This window comes from Balaenoptera physalus (genome assembly GCF_965194825.1).
Source record: "Balaenoptera physalus genome assembly, chromosome: 8".
NCBI classification, from domain to species: Eukaryota; Metazoa; Chordata; class Mammalia; order Artiodactyla; family Balaenopteridae; genus Balaenoptera; species Balaenoptera physalus.
In genome coordinates, this window is record NC_138887.1 from 72,705,220 (window position 1) to 72,722,844 (window position 17,625).

General features: G+C 42.0%; 1 protein-coding gene across 7 annotated transcripts in view; it reads right to left on the reverse strand.

Moving 5' to 3' along the window:
- OSBPL3 (oxysterol binding protein like 3) overlaps positions 1-17,625 on the reverse strand; it is a 197,798-nt gene that overhangs the window by 67,654 nt on the left and 112,519 nt on the right. For all 7 annotated transcript variants that reach the window (XM_082471754.1, XM_082471757.1, XM_082471751.1 and 4 more), the window contains 3 exons: positions 2,366-2,482; positions 1,848-1,901; positions 191-304 (listed from right to left, as the gene is read on the reverse strand). In XM_082471754.1, the coding sequence (XP_082327880.1) occupies positions 191-304; positions 1,848-1,901; positions 2,366-2,482 (285 nt within the window). The remainder of the gene's footprint in view (positions 1-190; positions 305-1,847; positions 1,902-2,365; positions 2,483-17,625) is intronic.

The following is a 17,625-nucleotide window of genomic DNA, read 5'->3' on the forward strand; positions in this document are numbered from 1 at the left end:
ACGAAGAACTGTCCCATCCAGATATCAATAGATATATCCTTAGAAATACTTTCATAATGAAGATCTTCTACATGTTGGCTCGATGTTTTGAAATTCAAAAGGCATCACCAACGGTACTATAACTGACAATCCCTTCACAACATAAAGGAACTCTGTGCAACAGGAGACAGCATCTGGGAAGCAGTGTCACCTTGAGGTGGTAAATGTGCTCCTCGGTGTCCAGATCTATGCACTTTGACGACTTCTTCACAGACATCACAGAGAGCCCGACATCAATGCAGCCATGCAGCTTCTCTCTCTCTATCTGCAGAGGCACAAAGGGGGCCCCTTGAGAACCACGGTGTTAAAAACCATCGGAACATCTTTAACACTCTTTCCCTCTACCCACCCCCTTCCACACCCACTAACAGTAAACACAATAACTACGCTTCTCTAGTACTTAGGGTGAACTAGCACGGAGCTTAGTGCTATACACACATCATCCTATTTAATCTGTGAGGGAGGAAACATCTCCCCTTTTACAGACGGGAGACTGAATTACAGAGGGTTAATTAAGTAACAAGCAGTTTGCACATTGCTAAGTGAGGAAGCAGGAAGGTGAGGAAACTAGAAAGTTAGCCCCATGACTCCTATGACAGTGAATTCACCTGTTAACTTCACCGCCTCCTGCAGAAATAGTTTCCGGTGTCTAAATTCATTTGGAAGTGACTTAAAAAGAGGAACAAGTTTGTTTTCTACATCTGTGACTCCATTTGTTTGGTAAATAGGTTCATTTGTACCATTTTTTAGATTTCACATATAAGCGATATCATATGATAGCTGTCTTTGTCTGACTTACTTCACTCAATATGACAATCTCTAGGTCCATCCATGTAGCTGCAAATCGCATTATTTCATTCTTTTTGATGGCTGAGTAATATGGTTACCAAAGGGGAAGGGGGGGATAAATTGGGAGACTGGGATTGACATATACACACTACTATATAAAATAGATAACCAATAAGAACCTACTGTATAGCACAGGGAACTCTACTCAGTACTCTGTAATGACCTGTATGGGAATGGAATCTAAAAAAGAGTGGATATATGTATAACTGAGTCACTTTGCTGTACAGCAGAAACTAACACAACATTATAAATCAACTATAATCCAATAAAAATTAATTTAAAAATTTCTTTAAAAGCTGAAGAAACCAAAAAAAAAATTTAAAAATAAAAATAAAAAGAGGAGTAAGGAAGCTAATACAGGCCACTGTGGGTCAGGCACTACAGCACATTTCTGCATTCACCCCAGAAGGTGAGCACCGTGAGAGAGGCGAAGAGAGGAAGACGGGAGGAGAGAAGTGCTGGGTGAGAGAGGAACCCCTACGAGGGCAGGACCAGCAGTCATTGCGAGTCCTCAAGGGCTGTCTGCCTGGCGTCCACACACAGGGGAACCTCCCGTCACCTCCACCAAGGGCCTTCTCCAGTAAACCCCTCAGTCCCCATAACAGTGGGAGGGACATGCTCTCTGTTTCGTTCCTGTTACCTCACTGTGAAGAGGTCTCCCCCACCCAGAGAACCCCACAGCACAACCCTAAGACCAGAACCCATGCCTGGATACCCGGTAGGGTGTTGATAGGGGCTCCTGCACCTCTACTTGGTGGGTGAACTGAGCCCACCCAGAACCCAGAGCAGCGACAGTGGGCAGCAGGCACCTCTGTTCCCTGAGAGGGAACCGCCACCCCTCCCTGATTTCCAGTTTAGGGAAATGCAATTCCCAAATATGCACAATCTCATCCATGAGCTGACAACCACTAGGCCTTTAGAATTCTTCAACAGCATACTGGATTAACAAGACGACTTACATCACTTTGGTTCTTGGCATATTTCAAGATTCCTTTGTCCAGATAGAAGAATCTCTGTGGGGAATAAAGAAGAATTCATTAAGACATTCCCGGAACTTCCCTGGTGGCGCAGTGGTTAAGAATCCGCCTGCCAATGCAGGGGACACGGTTTTGATCCCTGGTCTGGGAAGATCCCACATGCCGCAGAGCAACTAAGCCCGTGCGCCACAACTATTGAAGCCCGTGCGCCTAGAGCCTGTGCTCCGCAACGAGAAGCCACCGCAACGAGAAGCCACTGCAATGAGAAGCCCGCACACTGCAACAGAGTAGCCCTCGCTCGCCGCAACTAGAGAAAGCCCGCGCGAAGCAATGAAGCCCCAACGCAGCCAAAAAGAGATTAAAAAAAAAAAGACATTCCATTTAAACATCCTTCTCTTGGTCTCCATGCTCAACTTCAAATTAAATATAAGTGCCTAAGAACCGGGTCCTGAGTGGGGAGTGTAGGTGCAAACGAAGGTGCGTCCCAGGCCAGTTCTTACCTTGTGCCAGCCTTTCAAGGGCCATTTCCTTTTTTTCAGCAAAAATCCTTTCTGAATTGGTGGCTCCTGGGTGTAATTCATCTCTCCCCTCAGTCCTTCCACCACTTCCCAGCTGTCCTGTTCCAACAAAAGAGTTCAGGCTCAATGGCTATCTTTAAAAAAAATAGTAATGTTAAGAAGCACTCAATCCCATCAGTAAATCCATCCAAGATGATGAGATTGGCTGGGTGTGTGGGGGAGAAGAAATTCAAATTTATGTACAGTTCTTTGACTTTACAGATTTAATGCTATAATTTAGTGGCATCAAATTTTTTGTTGTTGTTGTTTTTGAAAAGCTCTCTCTCAGAAGGGAATGTCTCTGTCTTTTTTGGTGCTTGAACCTTGACAACCACAGCTAAAGGTAAAGACTTTCCTGTAAGTTCTATTTTTGTTCCCTTTGACATCATCAGTAATTTTCACTCACCACTAGACTTCAGTCTGAATTTGAACCCAAAGCTACAGACATCAGGATGGAGGCTGGGCAGGAGGGGTAGGGGTGGCTGGGAAAATTGGCTGAAATGTGTGAGATTGCATGCAAGTTGGTAAACACAACACGTTGGTTGAAATGATGATTTAGTCACGGTACCTCCAAATTCTAGGTATTTAAATGTTGGAAATCTTGAAGCATCAAAAAGGTGGTTCTGCAACAAGTATTTTCATCCTCTTTCCCCAGAAGTTTTGTTTTCTCCTCTTTTCTTTTGTTTCACAAACTTTGGTGGGGGGAGGGTGCAATTATTGCTCTACCAAGCTGTTTGCAATTTTGAGGTACAAGTAGTTATTACTATAAATCTTCCACTGTTAGCTATTTGGGTTATTTCAAGTAATTGACTAGAAAAGAATTTTAAAAGGAATACTAAAGAAAAACACTAAAAATTCACTTTTTAAATGCTTGAAAATGCACATACCATTGCAAAATTACCCCCGGATAGACCAAAACTGGCAACACTTCAGTGGTTTTTATTATTATTATTTTTACATTTTTTGTTGGGATATAACATACATGAAATGCGCAAATCTTAAGACTGTAACTTGAAGAATTTATATACCTATACCTACCATCCAGATCAGAGAGAAAACATTTCCAACACAGGATAATTAAGTTTTGACAAACATGTCTTTCCCCTCCTCAGGTTTACTGAGATATTACTGGCAAATAACATACGTAAGTTTAAGATGTACAATGTGATGATTTGATACACTTCTATTCCCTCACAGAATACACTATTTTTGTGTGTGTGATGATAACATTTAAGATCTACGCTCTTACCAGCTTTCAAGTATATAACATTGTTAATTATAGTCACCATGCTATACATTAGATCCCCAGAGCTTATTCATCTTACAGCTGGGAATTTGTACCATTCGACCAACATCTCTCCATTTCCCCCACCTTCTGCCCCTGGTAGCCACCATTCTACTCTCTCCTATGAGTTTGGCTTCTTTAGATTCTGAATATAAGTGAGAACATACAGTATTTATCTTTCCCTGTCTGATTTGTTTCACTTAGCATAATATCCTCAAGATCCATCCATGTTGTCACAAAAGGCAGGATTTCTTTTTTTATGGCTGAATAATATTCCATTGTGTATATGTATATATATGGAATATATGGAATCTTACATTTCCAGGGGATACATATACATCTTACATTTTCTTTATCCATTCACCCATCCAATGCGCACTTAGACTGTTTCCATGTTGTGGCTATTGTAGATAATGCCACAACGAAAACTGGGGTGCGGATATCTCAAGAGACAAACATGTCATCTGGGCCAAATTTCATGTTGAATAACTTGCTCTTAGTCAAATCTCCAGCCTGCAGTAAGTGGTACAGGCAGAGGCCAGAGGGGCTGGGAGATGGACCTTAATAACCTGGGAGCAGAAGCAGTTAGACCCAAGTCCCAGGAAGCAGACGGCCTAACGGGGAGGGCACGGAACCACAGCGAGTCCTGGGTGCTCTGACGCGGTGTCTGTGTTGTCCTCAAGTTCAATACATGGAAAACACCTGGTAGCAAGACCATTTTCCTACCTTAGTGGCTGAACGCTTTGTATAACCCTCCTGACAGATCTGCCTTATGCCTGATTGCACCTTACTCTCAACAAGGCTTAAGGTACATCCCGGAGTTTTCAAACATAGCACTGGTTGAAATCTGGAGTTGTAAAAGTTGAATTCTTCAATGGAAAAACCAAAGCTTAGATTCAGCTCTTAAATTAGAGGACTTTTTCAAAAAGGTAAAAATGTCAAATGAGATTCTTTGTAGCAGTTATTACCAATTATTCAGTCACTTAATTACATCCAGACAATAAATGGAGAATGCATAATATTAAGGGATGGGAAGCCGCACACACACAAAAATTCTGCTCACATTTATTTCAGCTCAAAAAAACCAGTCATCAAAAAGTGTCTTGCTTGTCAAGATTTTAACAAATCGTTAAAATCATCAAGTTAAAAATTTCACCTCCTCCAGTAGAGGAAAGTACTATTTCATCCCTAGACTCCATCAGTATTTCACCTCACCTTCTGCTTATGATTGTATATGTGAGGTTTTATCATCCCTGGACTGGATAATAGATTCCTTGAGGCTCTAAAGTGTCTGTTCACTTCTGATTTCCTCAATGTGCCTAACCTGTTATCCTGTGAAGAGTATGCATCTGATTAACACATGGATAAACTTGGTCCTGGAATAAGGCTGCAAACAGATTTATGTTCTTGGAATATCATTCACCGGCTTGCATTTGAAGTATGCCCAATATCTTTGGGCTAAATGACTATTTACAAATCAAATACAGCACATTCACACTTGTGAAAGAAGGTGTATGTGTGTTATCACTGTTAAATGAAAATCTAAGGCTCGAAATCTTCTAAAAAGTACTCTAAGAAAATCAAGCCCTTTTGATTTGTTTAAGACTCCCAAGCAAAAGGCAAGAGGCAGAGTGCTAATACTAGACCATAGTGCACATCTGCTGAAGACATTCAATTGTGCAAAATGCAAATGCCAAGAGGGATTATACGTTATTGCATACTTTACAAAACTGAAAAACAAATGGAATGAGATCATACCTATAGTTTAAAGGATAACAGGGCTTAAATTTCAAAAATGTTTCAAGGATTCATGTTAGAACTAGATTTCTCCTGAACTCCTGAGACACAGTATATGCCTACCAATGAGCCAATGTGGAGGGCAGGGGATTAGACTGGGTTTCTTGGCTCTTAAGGTAAATAAGTCAAACAGGGTTTGTACTTATTACTACAAAATATCATCTTTTTTTCCCTCACTTTATCTTCTATCTGGGCTCAGAACTTGAAACTCTTACGAGGTTGGAAGAGCCAGATTTGAAGAATTTAAGAAAGTGAAGGTTCTCCTTGACTGAGGAAGAAAGCACTGCAGCCAACTCCTTTTCTGGCTCAACATCCAAATCCTCTCCCTCCCAACTTCCTTATCTGTCACTGTCCTTGAGTCATGAGGCTGAAACCTAAGAGCCAGCATCCAGCCAGTGGTTCTCAGTGGCTACTCTTTTCTCAGGCTGTGAAACCTTGGGGGCACTTTTAGTTGTCACAGTGATGGGGTGGGGGGTTGGTCTCTGGCATCTAATGGCTGGGGATCAGGAATGTTAGATGTCCTGAAATGTCTCAGTCTTGCACAATAAAGAAGTTGTCCCATATCCGCATGATTTTCCAAAGTGCCAGGAGACATTTTCATAGGTGAAACCCGTTTATAATTATTCAAGCACAGAACTTAACTCTGTTTCATGTACTTACCGAAGTATTTTTGCATGGTTTTTAACACACTCTGAATTCTTGGGAATGCAACTACTGAATAATTGAGATAAGATTGTACTTCCTCCTGTTTGGGACTTTAGCAAGAGTCACCCACCATTTTGCAGAATCGTGTCACTGAAGCCCGTGCCACTTGTGGTATGTGAGTTATTAACACATCTCTGTGGGTCTGCATTAGTAGCCGTCACCCCGCATATAGGTGTATCTGACCACTTCATTATGTCTTCTGGTATAGTCATGTCTGGGCTTTTACATATTATAATGTATACTTTAACCACTTCTCTGAAGTTTCCTTTATTCACAGTAAAGTGTTATGTTGATATTTTCAAAATTATGTGGGCAATTATATTAAATTAATAATGAATTTCATTTGAGGAGAGTAAAGGCTTCACTGAAATACTGGTCACAAAAAGGGGACATTGGTATGATGGGGTTAAGAGCCACTGCTGATCCTGATACCAATTCTGTGAGAAGGAATGCCAGACCAGGACAAAGTATAGTGAAATCACTTTGAAACTGTAAGGGCTTGATTATTATAAGTCAGTCCTGTTGGTTTCATCTTCAAAATGTGTATCTTCCATGTCCCTTCTCTGTTTCCCCGCCACCACCCACCGATCTCATCAAACCTGATAAGACTCCCCACTTCTACAATCATTTATGGGACCTCACTAGGTCCTACTCTCCATGCAGTGTAAAAATGAATACAACATAATATTTGTCACTTCCACTGCTGTGGTTTACTTGTATTTTTCCAAGCTCCCAGAATCTTATCTTGTTCTTTTCCACCCGTACAAACGCTTCAAGATTTTAGTTCAGTTTTCTCTTTCCATGAAATTCCTAAGTTACCCAAACGACATCAATCATGTATTCCTGTAAATGATAGTAGTATTGCTGTCCATTACCAGGTAATTCAGTATTTTATGATTTTTTTTTCCATTTTTATCCCCAGTGCTTTGATCTTCTGTCCCCAAACAGTTGTAGGGGCCATCTTTTTAAGTTGTTTAGAACCCCAGCAAAGAACTGAGTATATAGTAGGAAAGAAAAGAATTCTCCTGGGTTTATTCATTGTTGGGGTCTCAAACAAAGAACATAGATTAAGGTCTCAAACCAAGTAAATGGCACTGAGTGGTTGGTCAACAAGGAGATATTAAAATGTATCCACACTTCTAGACAGCCTGCCATTCAAAACACAAAAGAATAGTGCCTCAGGAAACACTATCCAGTGGGGTAGATTGAAACAATATATAAATAAAAAAATATAAACAAAAAGATAAAATTATTGAATACTTTCTAGCCCCATGAAAGCAGGAACCTTTACTGTCTTGTTCACTACTTAATAGTGCATAGTATATGAAAGTGGTTAAGAATAAATCCTGGGCTCCCCTGGTGGCACAGTGGTTGAGAATCTGCCTGCCAATGCAGGGGACATGGGTTCGAGCCCTGGTCCGGGAAGATCCCACATGCCGCGGGGCAACTAAGCCCGTGAACCACAACTACTGAGCCTGCGCTCTAGAGCCTGCGAGCCACAGCTACTGAAGCCCGCGCACCTAGAGCCCGTGCTCCGCAACAAGAGAAGCCACTGCAGTGAGAGGCCTGTGCACGGCAATGAAGAGGAGCCCCCGCTCGCCGCAACTAGAGAAAACCCGCGAGTAGCAACGAAGACACAACACAGCCAAAAATAAATAATAATCAAAATAAATAAATTAAAAAAAAAAGAATAAATCCTAAGAGTTCTCATCACATGGAAGAAAAATTTTTTTTCTATTTCTCTAATTTTGAATCTATCTGAGATGACAGATGTTCACTAAACTTATTGTGATGATCATTTCATGACGTATATAAGTCAAATCATTATGCTGTACACCTTAAACTTACACAGTGCTGTATGTCAATTATATCTCAATAAAACTGGAAGGGAAAAAATGGTCCATGGTAGATATGAATAAATATGTTGACCAAACTAATGAAGCAATTACAATAGCTAACATTATTAATAATGTTATTACTTATTATCTATCAGGAAGTGTTCTAAACACCATGTGTACATTGTTGTGCTTAATCTTTTCACAATCTTGCAAGGTTGGATTTATTAGTATCTTTTTTTAAATGTCTTTATTGCACCTTCATTTTTTTTTTACATTTTTAAAACTAATAGACTATTTTTAGAGCAGTTTTAGGTTTATAGGAAAATTGAAATTACAAAAAGTTCCATACACTTCCTCTCTCGCCACACACAGTTTTCTCTGTTATTAACATCTTGCACTGATGTGGCACATTTTTTAAAAAATAGATGAACCAATATGATACATCATTATTAACTAAAGTCCATAGTTTACACTAGGGAGTCACTCTTTGTGGTATACAGTTCTATGAGTTTTGCCAAATGCATAATGTCATATATCCACCATTTCAATAACATACAAAATAGTTTCACTTCCCTAAAAATACTCCTCCCTTAACTTTCAGCCCCTCTCAGTCTTCCTGGAAACCAGTATTTTTGGCATGTGGAAACCAAGGAAGAGAGAATAGGTAACTTTCCCCATGCTATAAAGTCACCTGACTACAAAATCGATATTTTCAATCATTCTGCTACATATTATAGCACATTGTATATTCTACTGTAATTTAAATATGTACATTCTGATGATGAACGAAGAGTAATGCCATGGGGCAGGGGGACGGTGGTGGGTAAGTCCAAGATCCGAAGCCATGTGAAGGAGTCAAGAAGCCCTGCCCTACAGACAGAGAGAAGCAAGGCTGGGATCCTGAGCAGAGCTGCCACGTCTCCCATCCTGCATTCCCCTGAACTGGGGCGGGAAATCAGCCTGTGCATTTTAATGCTGCCAAGTCTTTGCTCATTCGCTGTCTTACATCTGGAACATCTGCCCCACCTACTTCTCAGCCTGGTGAATTCTCACTTAGCCCCACACCACCTCCTCCTCGGGGCAGAAATTCTCTCCCTCCTCAGCACTTGCAGACATCACTTGCACTCTCTGTCTCCCTAGCTAGAAGGTGGGTACCGTGAGGACAGAGACTGGGGTTTATTTCTTATCACCTCACTACCTGTGACGTAGGGGCCCTAAATAAATATTTGCTGAACGAATGAGGCTATAAAAAGGGCCTCACAGAGCCCTTGGGGTCAGGGACTTTAATAATATGTGCTGGATTGGAGTGAACTGGTACTCAGGACAGAAAAAAGCAGAGATGCCGCTTTCTCTTGGCTAAAGGCACCGGGTGGCAGGAAGTGGTTTCTACTGTGCTTCACATACCAGTGACCCAGGAGGAGGACATGCACCCTGAGCTGAGCGCCCTGAGAAACACAGTGCAGGTGGACCTGGGCCCAGGGGAGATCAGGCCCTGCTGACTTAGCCCAACATAGCTGGGCTGATATCTGCCCTGGGGGCGTCAGGCTTAAAGCTTCCCGTGAATATCAGGTGGAGAGAGAAATATGACAGGGTAGGGGGAAGCGGCTTCTTAAGGTCTTTGCTTGAGTTTAACGGAAGACAGTCTGGCACTGTCATCTGGCATTAAATTCGGTCTGTTTCACTGAACATCTAAAAGTGCCAAATATAGAAAGCTGCTTTGTGGTGGGAAAGGCAACTAAGGATTTATTCATGCTCATGAGCTGGCAAAGTTCATTTCCATATTGCTGAGTGCACAAATTGAAAGCACTTCCCTCCAGCACAGCTGTTTCCACAGCATACATCTCCTCTGCACCTTTCAAATGCTGGGTTCTCAGTCACTGCCCTTGCAGTGATGTCAGAAATAGAAAACGATTTAAAACTTTAAATTCTTCCTGCAGCTGAAAAGTGTTGTGAAAGGAAGCTTTGTGGTTGCCTCTGTCTGCCACGACTGGAAAGTGGGTTGTTCTGATTATTTATTTAGTCTGTTTATCAGGTTTTTAAAAATCACAAGGCAATCCCCAGCATTAAATCACGTGGAACACAATTTAACATGACTTTAAAGGCATGTGTAATCTTCTAAAGCCTCAGGATCATCAATATCATCTTTTATGACTGTATTATGAACACATGGAAATGCTTGTCAACAGATTTCCAGTTAATATAACGATAGCTTTAACTGATGTCAGACCAATTCTGGACTTATATTTCAATCACTGACACTTGGAGTTGTTGCTTCTTGTCAATTGTTTCTTCCTCAACTAAGAGTTTTTGAACACCAACAAACCTGATAGAAAGAAAAATTAAAAGAATAGAGTGGGGGTGGGGTGGATATGCAATCTAACGCAGTGCTTCTCAACTGTAACGTACCAATCACTGAAGATCTTGTCAAAACACAGAGTTCAGGTTCGTAGGGCTGGGGCGAGGCCTGAGCTCCTGCACCTGCACAGGTGAGGCCGCTGCTTTTGCTGGACCACAGAACCACTACAAGCAGCCACACTCTAGGAGACCAGCCTGCCTTGAAGAACTGGGATTTGACTCAGTAGGCTCTGAGGGTAAAAGCAGGGCCAATGGGTGAGAATTATAAGGCCCTGGATTCCAACTCTGCATAAAGGATGATGGTCTGATAATACTTAGTGCTATGAAAAATAGCAGAAACGACAAGGGCTGTGAAAGAGTACGTTCCCTAGTCACTGGGGAGCTCTGTCAGAGGCTGGCATAGGTGCTGCAGAGGGATTCCTAGACTAGGAAGGAGGTCAGGATAAATGAGCTTGAGACCCCTTCTAAATCTTATATCATAACCTCATGTCTATTAACTGGGTATAAAGTCTCAGTTATGTGAAGTAAGTTCTAGAGATTTGCTTATGACATTGTGCCAACAGTTAACAATACTATTGTATTGTGCACTTAAAAATTTGTTAAGATAGTAGATCTCATGTTAAGTGTTACCATAATAAAAATAAATAAAATGAAATAAAAGAAAATATTGGCTGATAAAGTCTTCCAAAAAAACAAATTAAAAATGAGTAGTATTAACTTCAGTCTAGTAACTTCAGGTTCAATCCCTGACCTTAGGATCTAAGTGAGAAGATGAAGGAAGAAAAAGGAAGACTGAGCCGTGAAGAGCCTGCTCAGACTCTGAAAGCTCCGTGGGGAGCAGCACGTGACCTGCCAACAGCCACTGTCTTGCCTCTCCCTTCACACACACAGCCGCAGTTCACCAACCCACACCGGCGTGGAAAGGTGAACACTCAGATGACTGAGGCCCCCAAATGTCTTAAGTCTTAATCACTTGGGTAGTCCCAGACCAAAACCCTGGAGACTTAATAACTTAGATAATAGAGAATATGCAATTGGTCTTTGGGGGTAAACCCTTGAGAAAACACTGGAGGCGAGGATAAGAAAAGGAGAGTCATTGGCAGCAGTAGATACTGACAAGGGGGAGAAAAAGCATGTGAGTTATCAGGTCTGTCGGTGACTCCACCTGAGGCCATTCCTATCTTGGGTACCAAATAAGAGAAAAAATGCTTTCCAATTGCGTTGACCACAGGTGGATTTATAATTAAAATAGTATTAACAAAAAACTTTAATGCACATATAATGATGATTTCTATCCTGTTCATCACTCACTTAGCATTTATGGGTATAATTACATTGGTACTTTTTAAGATCCTCAAATAAATCTGTGGGTTATTAATATTTGTTAAATATCCCCCAATTGTATACAAGACCTTCAAGACTGTGGACTGCATCTTTTATGCACTTTTCTCTCTGTAATGCTCTGCTCTGTAAATAAGAGCCTCTTAAGAGCTGTAGCTACTGTTAAAGATGGAGACACCCAACCCCATAGATGTCATTCTGCTCTGGCCATGCACCCACCAGCGTGGTGGCAATGTTTTTATAGTTGCTACTGTGGTAGTGATTATAGTGATACAAGTAACAACTACTATTTGGTGGATAACTTCTATGTGCCTCACAATGATTCTGTAATGAAGGTATTATTATTCTCATTTTACAGACGAGGAAAATGAAGCTCCAAAGTAGTTTGCCCAGGATCACAAACTACTGAGTGGTGGACCCCATCTGTGGACTGGAGACCACACACAGAACTTCTCTGTTCAACATCAACTCTGGACAAGACGACCTACAAGTATATTAGAGTCCATCCAAGGCCACTTACTCCCCTTCCCCAGGACTACTTTCTCCCCAAGCAGAGTCTGCCTCTGACAGCACGTTCTGGCACTTAGCATGCATGTGTGTTAGCCAGTGATGACAGGACAGCTCTCTCCACCCAAGGGACTCAAGAGTCTCTTCTGAGTTTTTTTTCCAGGGAATACAGTAATGATTTGTTTTATCCCATAGAGTCATGAAATATTTCTTTTAAATACCAGAGTTTGAGAGAGAATGTGGAAGTTACCCAGCTCTTTCATTTTAGAGATGAGGAATCTAAGAGAAACGATCTTAGTAGGGCCACAACAAGGAGTGAAGGACTTCTGAGGACCAGAACCCAGTCCTTTGACCCCAACTCAGTACCCTTTCCACTACCCCTTCCTAAGAATTACCATGCTTCCATAGTGGCAGACGGCCTTGTGTAGGAGATCCTGGGCTAACTCACCACATGGACACACACCATGGGATAACAGGGAAAATCTCTAATACAGACTCTTATGTGAGTGGGACTAGACCAGAGGCACGACGGTGGGGAGACTTCCGCTTGGTTTTATACTTTCCAGCACTGTTCAGTGTTTTATCTTTACTACCTTTAAATTTTAAAAAATCATACCTCTTTTGGCATATCATAGAGCTCTGCCCTTTGGCGTCTGAGCCCTGGTGAGAATCACTGACTCTCCGTATTCAGATATAACACTTTTGTAGTCCAAGCACAGGGCAACCACAGCTCCTCAAGAAAACCCACCCCACCCCCTTGCTGGATGGTGCTAGCTGATGACAGTACTCTCTCTCACAGTGCTCTCAAAGCTATTTTTTCAGAGCTAATTGAAATTTACAATCAAAGTAGAGGTACATTCTGGCTAGTTAATGCATATATGATTTAAAAATCATAGGCGAAGGTGGCAGAAGTTTAGCACAATGAACGTCCAAATCATCAGTGACTTTCTTTCACCTCTCTATAAGAATAACTGGTTCTCATCATGAGAACCTAGCAACAGGTTAAGATCCCGGAGAGCCTCATGAATCAAAAAAGGAATGGCTTTTGTGTTATGTAGGTTATATTCTAGTTATAACTGAGCTTCTATTTAACGGGGTAGTCTCTAACTCAAAGGTCTAAGGCTTAGCACCAGGTAGGTACTGGAGATGCAAAGATGTGAAACCAAATGCTGGCCTTCAAAAAAGTTAACGTACATTAAAAATAGAGACACCACTCGGTTGAAAACTTGTAAACGCCGAATGGGAGTCTCACAAAAACCTGCTACAGACTCCTGTTCCGGGGTAGGCACAATCTCACATAGGGCTGGATCCACCTTAGCGAAATGACTTGAGCTGGGATATGAAGAAAAACTGACACAGCGTGAGAAGCAGGGTTTCTGAGGCTACCCTGACAAATTACCACAACGTTGGTGACTTAAAGCAACAGAAATTTATCCTCTAACAGTTCTGGAGTCCAGAAGTCCAAAATTAAGGCGTTAGCAGGCCTATGCTCCCTCCAGAGACTCTAAGGGAGAATGTGTTTGTCTTAACTTGGGTTGCTGAAACAAAATACCACAGACTGGGAGGGTAGTCCAAGATAAAGGTGCTGGTAGATTCAGTTCCTGATGAGAACTCGCTCCCTGACCTGTAAACAGCTGCCTTCTCGCTGTCTGCTCTTCCTCCACGCCTAAGAGCAAGAAGCTCTGTCGTCTGTCCTCTTCTCATAAGGGCATTAATCCCAGGATGAAGGCACCACCCTCATGACCTCATCTGAACCTAACTACCCCCCAGAGGCCCCACCTCTAAATGTCATCATATTGGGGGTCAGGGCTTCAACATATGAACTGGGGTGGGGCGGGCACAGACACAAACATTCAGTCTACAATAGCGTTCCTCGCCCCTTCCGGTTTCTGGTGGCCTTGGCGTTCCTTGGCTTGTATTCCCATCACCCAGATCTCTGCCTCCATCTTCACACACATCACCTTCTCCTCCATGTCTGTCTTCTCTCTGTGTGTTTCTTATAAGGACACCAGTCACTGAACTTGGGGCTGACCCGGATAATCCAGGATGTTCTCCTCATCTCAAGATTCTTAAATTAAGTACATCTTTTACCAAATAAGGTAACCTTCACAGGTTCCTAGGACTAGGATGTAGACATATCTTTCGGGGTGGGGGGACCATTCAGCCTACTACACAGGGCAAGAGGGACCACTAGGCCAGAGACTGCCAGGAAAGTGACTCATCTGGAGTGAGAAGAGAGAGGAGGTGATTTTGGTTGTGGTGGGAGCTTGTGTAGAGGTGCAGAGGGAGACACAGCTGGACTCGATGGTAGGGCCAGGGTGTAGAGGACCTTAGAGAGATGTCAGATTATTCCAGGGAAGTCTCCCGTTTTGCCTCTGTCCTACTTACACTGTCACTTCTCGGGCTTTAGTATCAATATTTTAATAGCATCACATCACTGAAGTAGACTCAGACTTTCCCCTCCCTGAGAAAGAACTGTTGAGTCACTTTGGTTCACATTTGCATCTATAGCTCCTAGAAAAACATCTAGTAACTGCAAAGCTAGTAAGCTGTGCTCTCAACAAAAGCATCTCAATCGGTTCTGCCTTCCTGTATCCTCCACTATGGCCAATGCCAACCGTGAATAAATACACTGATTCTCTTAAGGTATCCATGTAGTTTCTATCAAACTAGTGTTTCTAAAACCCACCCAAATATATTTGCTATGTGTGTTATTCTGGAACTGCAAAACAGTTTGGATGGTTCAGTAACTTCCAGAAGTGTTTTAAGAGTTTGGTTTCTTGTGCTCTTCAGAGTGTGGAAGGCAGCTGTCATTTGTAGACATGCAAAGTGACAAGGACACCCTGACAATTCAAATACATCATTTTAGCTGAAGTTTTCATTTCTTCCTGTATCAAATGTTTGTTTTTTTCTTTACAAGACTTACTCAGAGTAGAAATATATTGAGAATTGAGCGTTGGGTCTTTGCCCTTCCTACTTTCAGTGCATAATGTCACAACCATAGGTGTGACCAAAAGGTAGGCAGTAAGGAGAAGTAAAAGGCTCAGAAAGGGGGGGGGGGATCTGAAAAACTAAGATGGAACTATATAGTTAATTATTTTTCTCTGTTGGAGCCACCAGAAAAATAACAGCTCTGGACAAACAGACCTGGGGGATCCTTATGGCCGCTTCCCTCATCTGTGTTACTCTTGCCCCTGCATTCACAGAGTGTTGGCTTCTGGAGGTTTGTTTAAACAACAATCATTTGTACATAGGGCACGTGGAACTTGAATTAACTTCTAAAGAAGCTTTCTAGCATCTAAAGAAACCTAGTGTTCTTCAAATAGATGGCTGCCTGACCCTCTACCACTTCTTAGCTGTGTGACTCTAAACCGGCAGTTAATTGGGCCCTGTTTTCTTTCTAAAGTGTAGAAAAAATACAGACCTCGTTGGATTGTTTTGAGACTCCAAAGGAGAGTAGGAAAGGATCTCACGAGCTGTAAAGGTGCTATCAGATGCTTGTTAACTTCTAGAGTCCCTTGCTGACTCTTTTCAGAGCAGCCTAGACAGAAGCCAAGCCGTCTGCCTCTGTGTAGTGCCACCAGCCTCGCAGCTGAAAGGATGAAACAGGGAAGCAGTCACCATGTGGTACTGCTTGAGGGCTCCTGGGACTCCTGCTTCTGGGAGGTGAATGGTTTATGTGCCAAACACTTACATAACACTACGTGCTGGCTCTCTTCTAACTGAAGCAACTGTCACAACCTTATGTGACACAAGGCACAGGGGGATTAAGGACCTTGCCCAAGGTCAAACAGCTTATAAACAGCCCAAGATTTAAACTCAGGCTATCTGGCTCTCAAGCAACTTCATGCTCGTTGCCTTTTATTTCCTGTGACCATCATAGAGCCATGTGACACAGTCATGCCATTCCCAAGCCACTCTTCCTTGACGGGTCTTTCTTGTGGTGTTTATTCAGCCCATACTTACAAAAGGCAGCTGGTAAGTCTCAGTGTCTAAAGACACAATGAATTAAAAGAAATAAATGGAACTACATATTTTCAATACCCAGAGAGCTGAAATTATAAACACCTGAACATTATAGCTTTAATTCACTCTTCTTGGCAAATTCTCTCCCATTCAACTCCTGTGTCTTACGGGTTATGGCAGCAAGCCCAGCCACCCTGGGCTCCCTGGAGTACAGCATAATCTAAGAGCCTGCATAAATAAATTCTCATCAGGTGACCCTGGGAGAGCTCAAAGGCCACCTCTGATGGCCCCAGGGACAAGAGGGTGACAAGAATAAATTGCATAATTGTATGGAGACTTACATAGCAATAGATCTCTCCATTTCAAATCCCCTGCAATAATGAGAGAAGCACTTGTTAATTATTTTGGAAGGATTCAGTTCCAGATTTCTGACTTACACAGCAAATTAAAAAAAAAACGGAAGCCATGCTCTCTTTACAACCCACAGTCTTCCCAATCAGAGTTGATTTCTTATTTTTAGTGATGTGTTCAGCTGTCCTATCCTTAGTAGCTTCACATCCCCCTGCTCATGGTCTCTTAGTAATAGGTTCTCAATGGATATTGGTTGAAGAAATAAAAATTAGGGCACATAGAACTCTTTCAAAAAAGACAAAACCTATTCATTCATCTCTAGCACAATCTGGCTTCTGAAATCTGTTACTTTGAAAGTTCTAGGAAGGAAATGTAAGGGGCAGTGGGAAAAAGACAAGAGGAAATTACTCATATTTTACAGGTTTTGAAATAGCAATTCTCTCTCCCACTTGGACATCCCTTAACCTACTTAATATATGTATAGAGCTTTGTGAATTGCACAAAGCTAGCTTTCTACCTAGCAACCACATGCTTATTCATTCATTCATTTAATCCACACTTATCGAATGTCTACCATGTGCAGCTTAGGTACTCTGTATTTATTATTTCATTTAGTTTTCAAAAGGAAGCAAAATTGTCTACATTTCACAGCTGAAGAACCAAGACTCAGAGGTTTTCTGTAACATGGCAAGGTCATCCTGCTAGCAAAAAGCAGAGCCAGTGTGAATACAGGTCAGTTAAAACAAAGACAGTCTTTACTTCTGTTCCATACTTTCCAACAGAGCAGTTTGTCTGGAGACCCCAGGTTTAGAAAGTATTTAGGGATTTCATCATTTGCCAGGAAAATCTCAATGGAGAGGCCTTTGTTCATTTTTTGAAATCCTCATATGTCTGTCACCAGAGTGAGGGAGCTGGGGAATTTGTGGCTTTTTGCTCCCGTTCCCCACATGTACCTGCCCATGCATTCCAACCTGCCCTCGATAGAGGGATATTTGCTGCTGGTGTGCAGTAAATTCAGCCCGGTAATTTGCATCTGCCACGTGCAAAGCCCCGTGCCA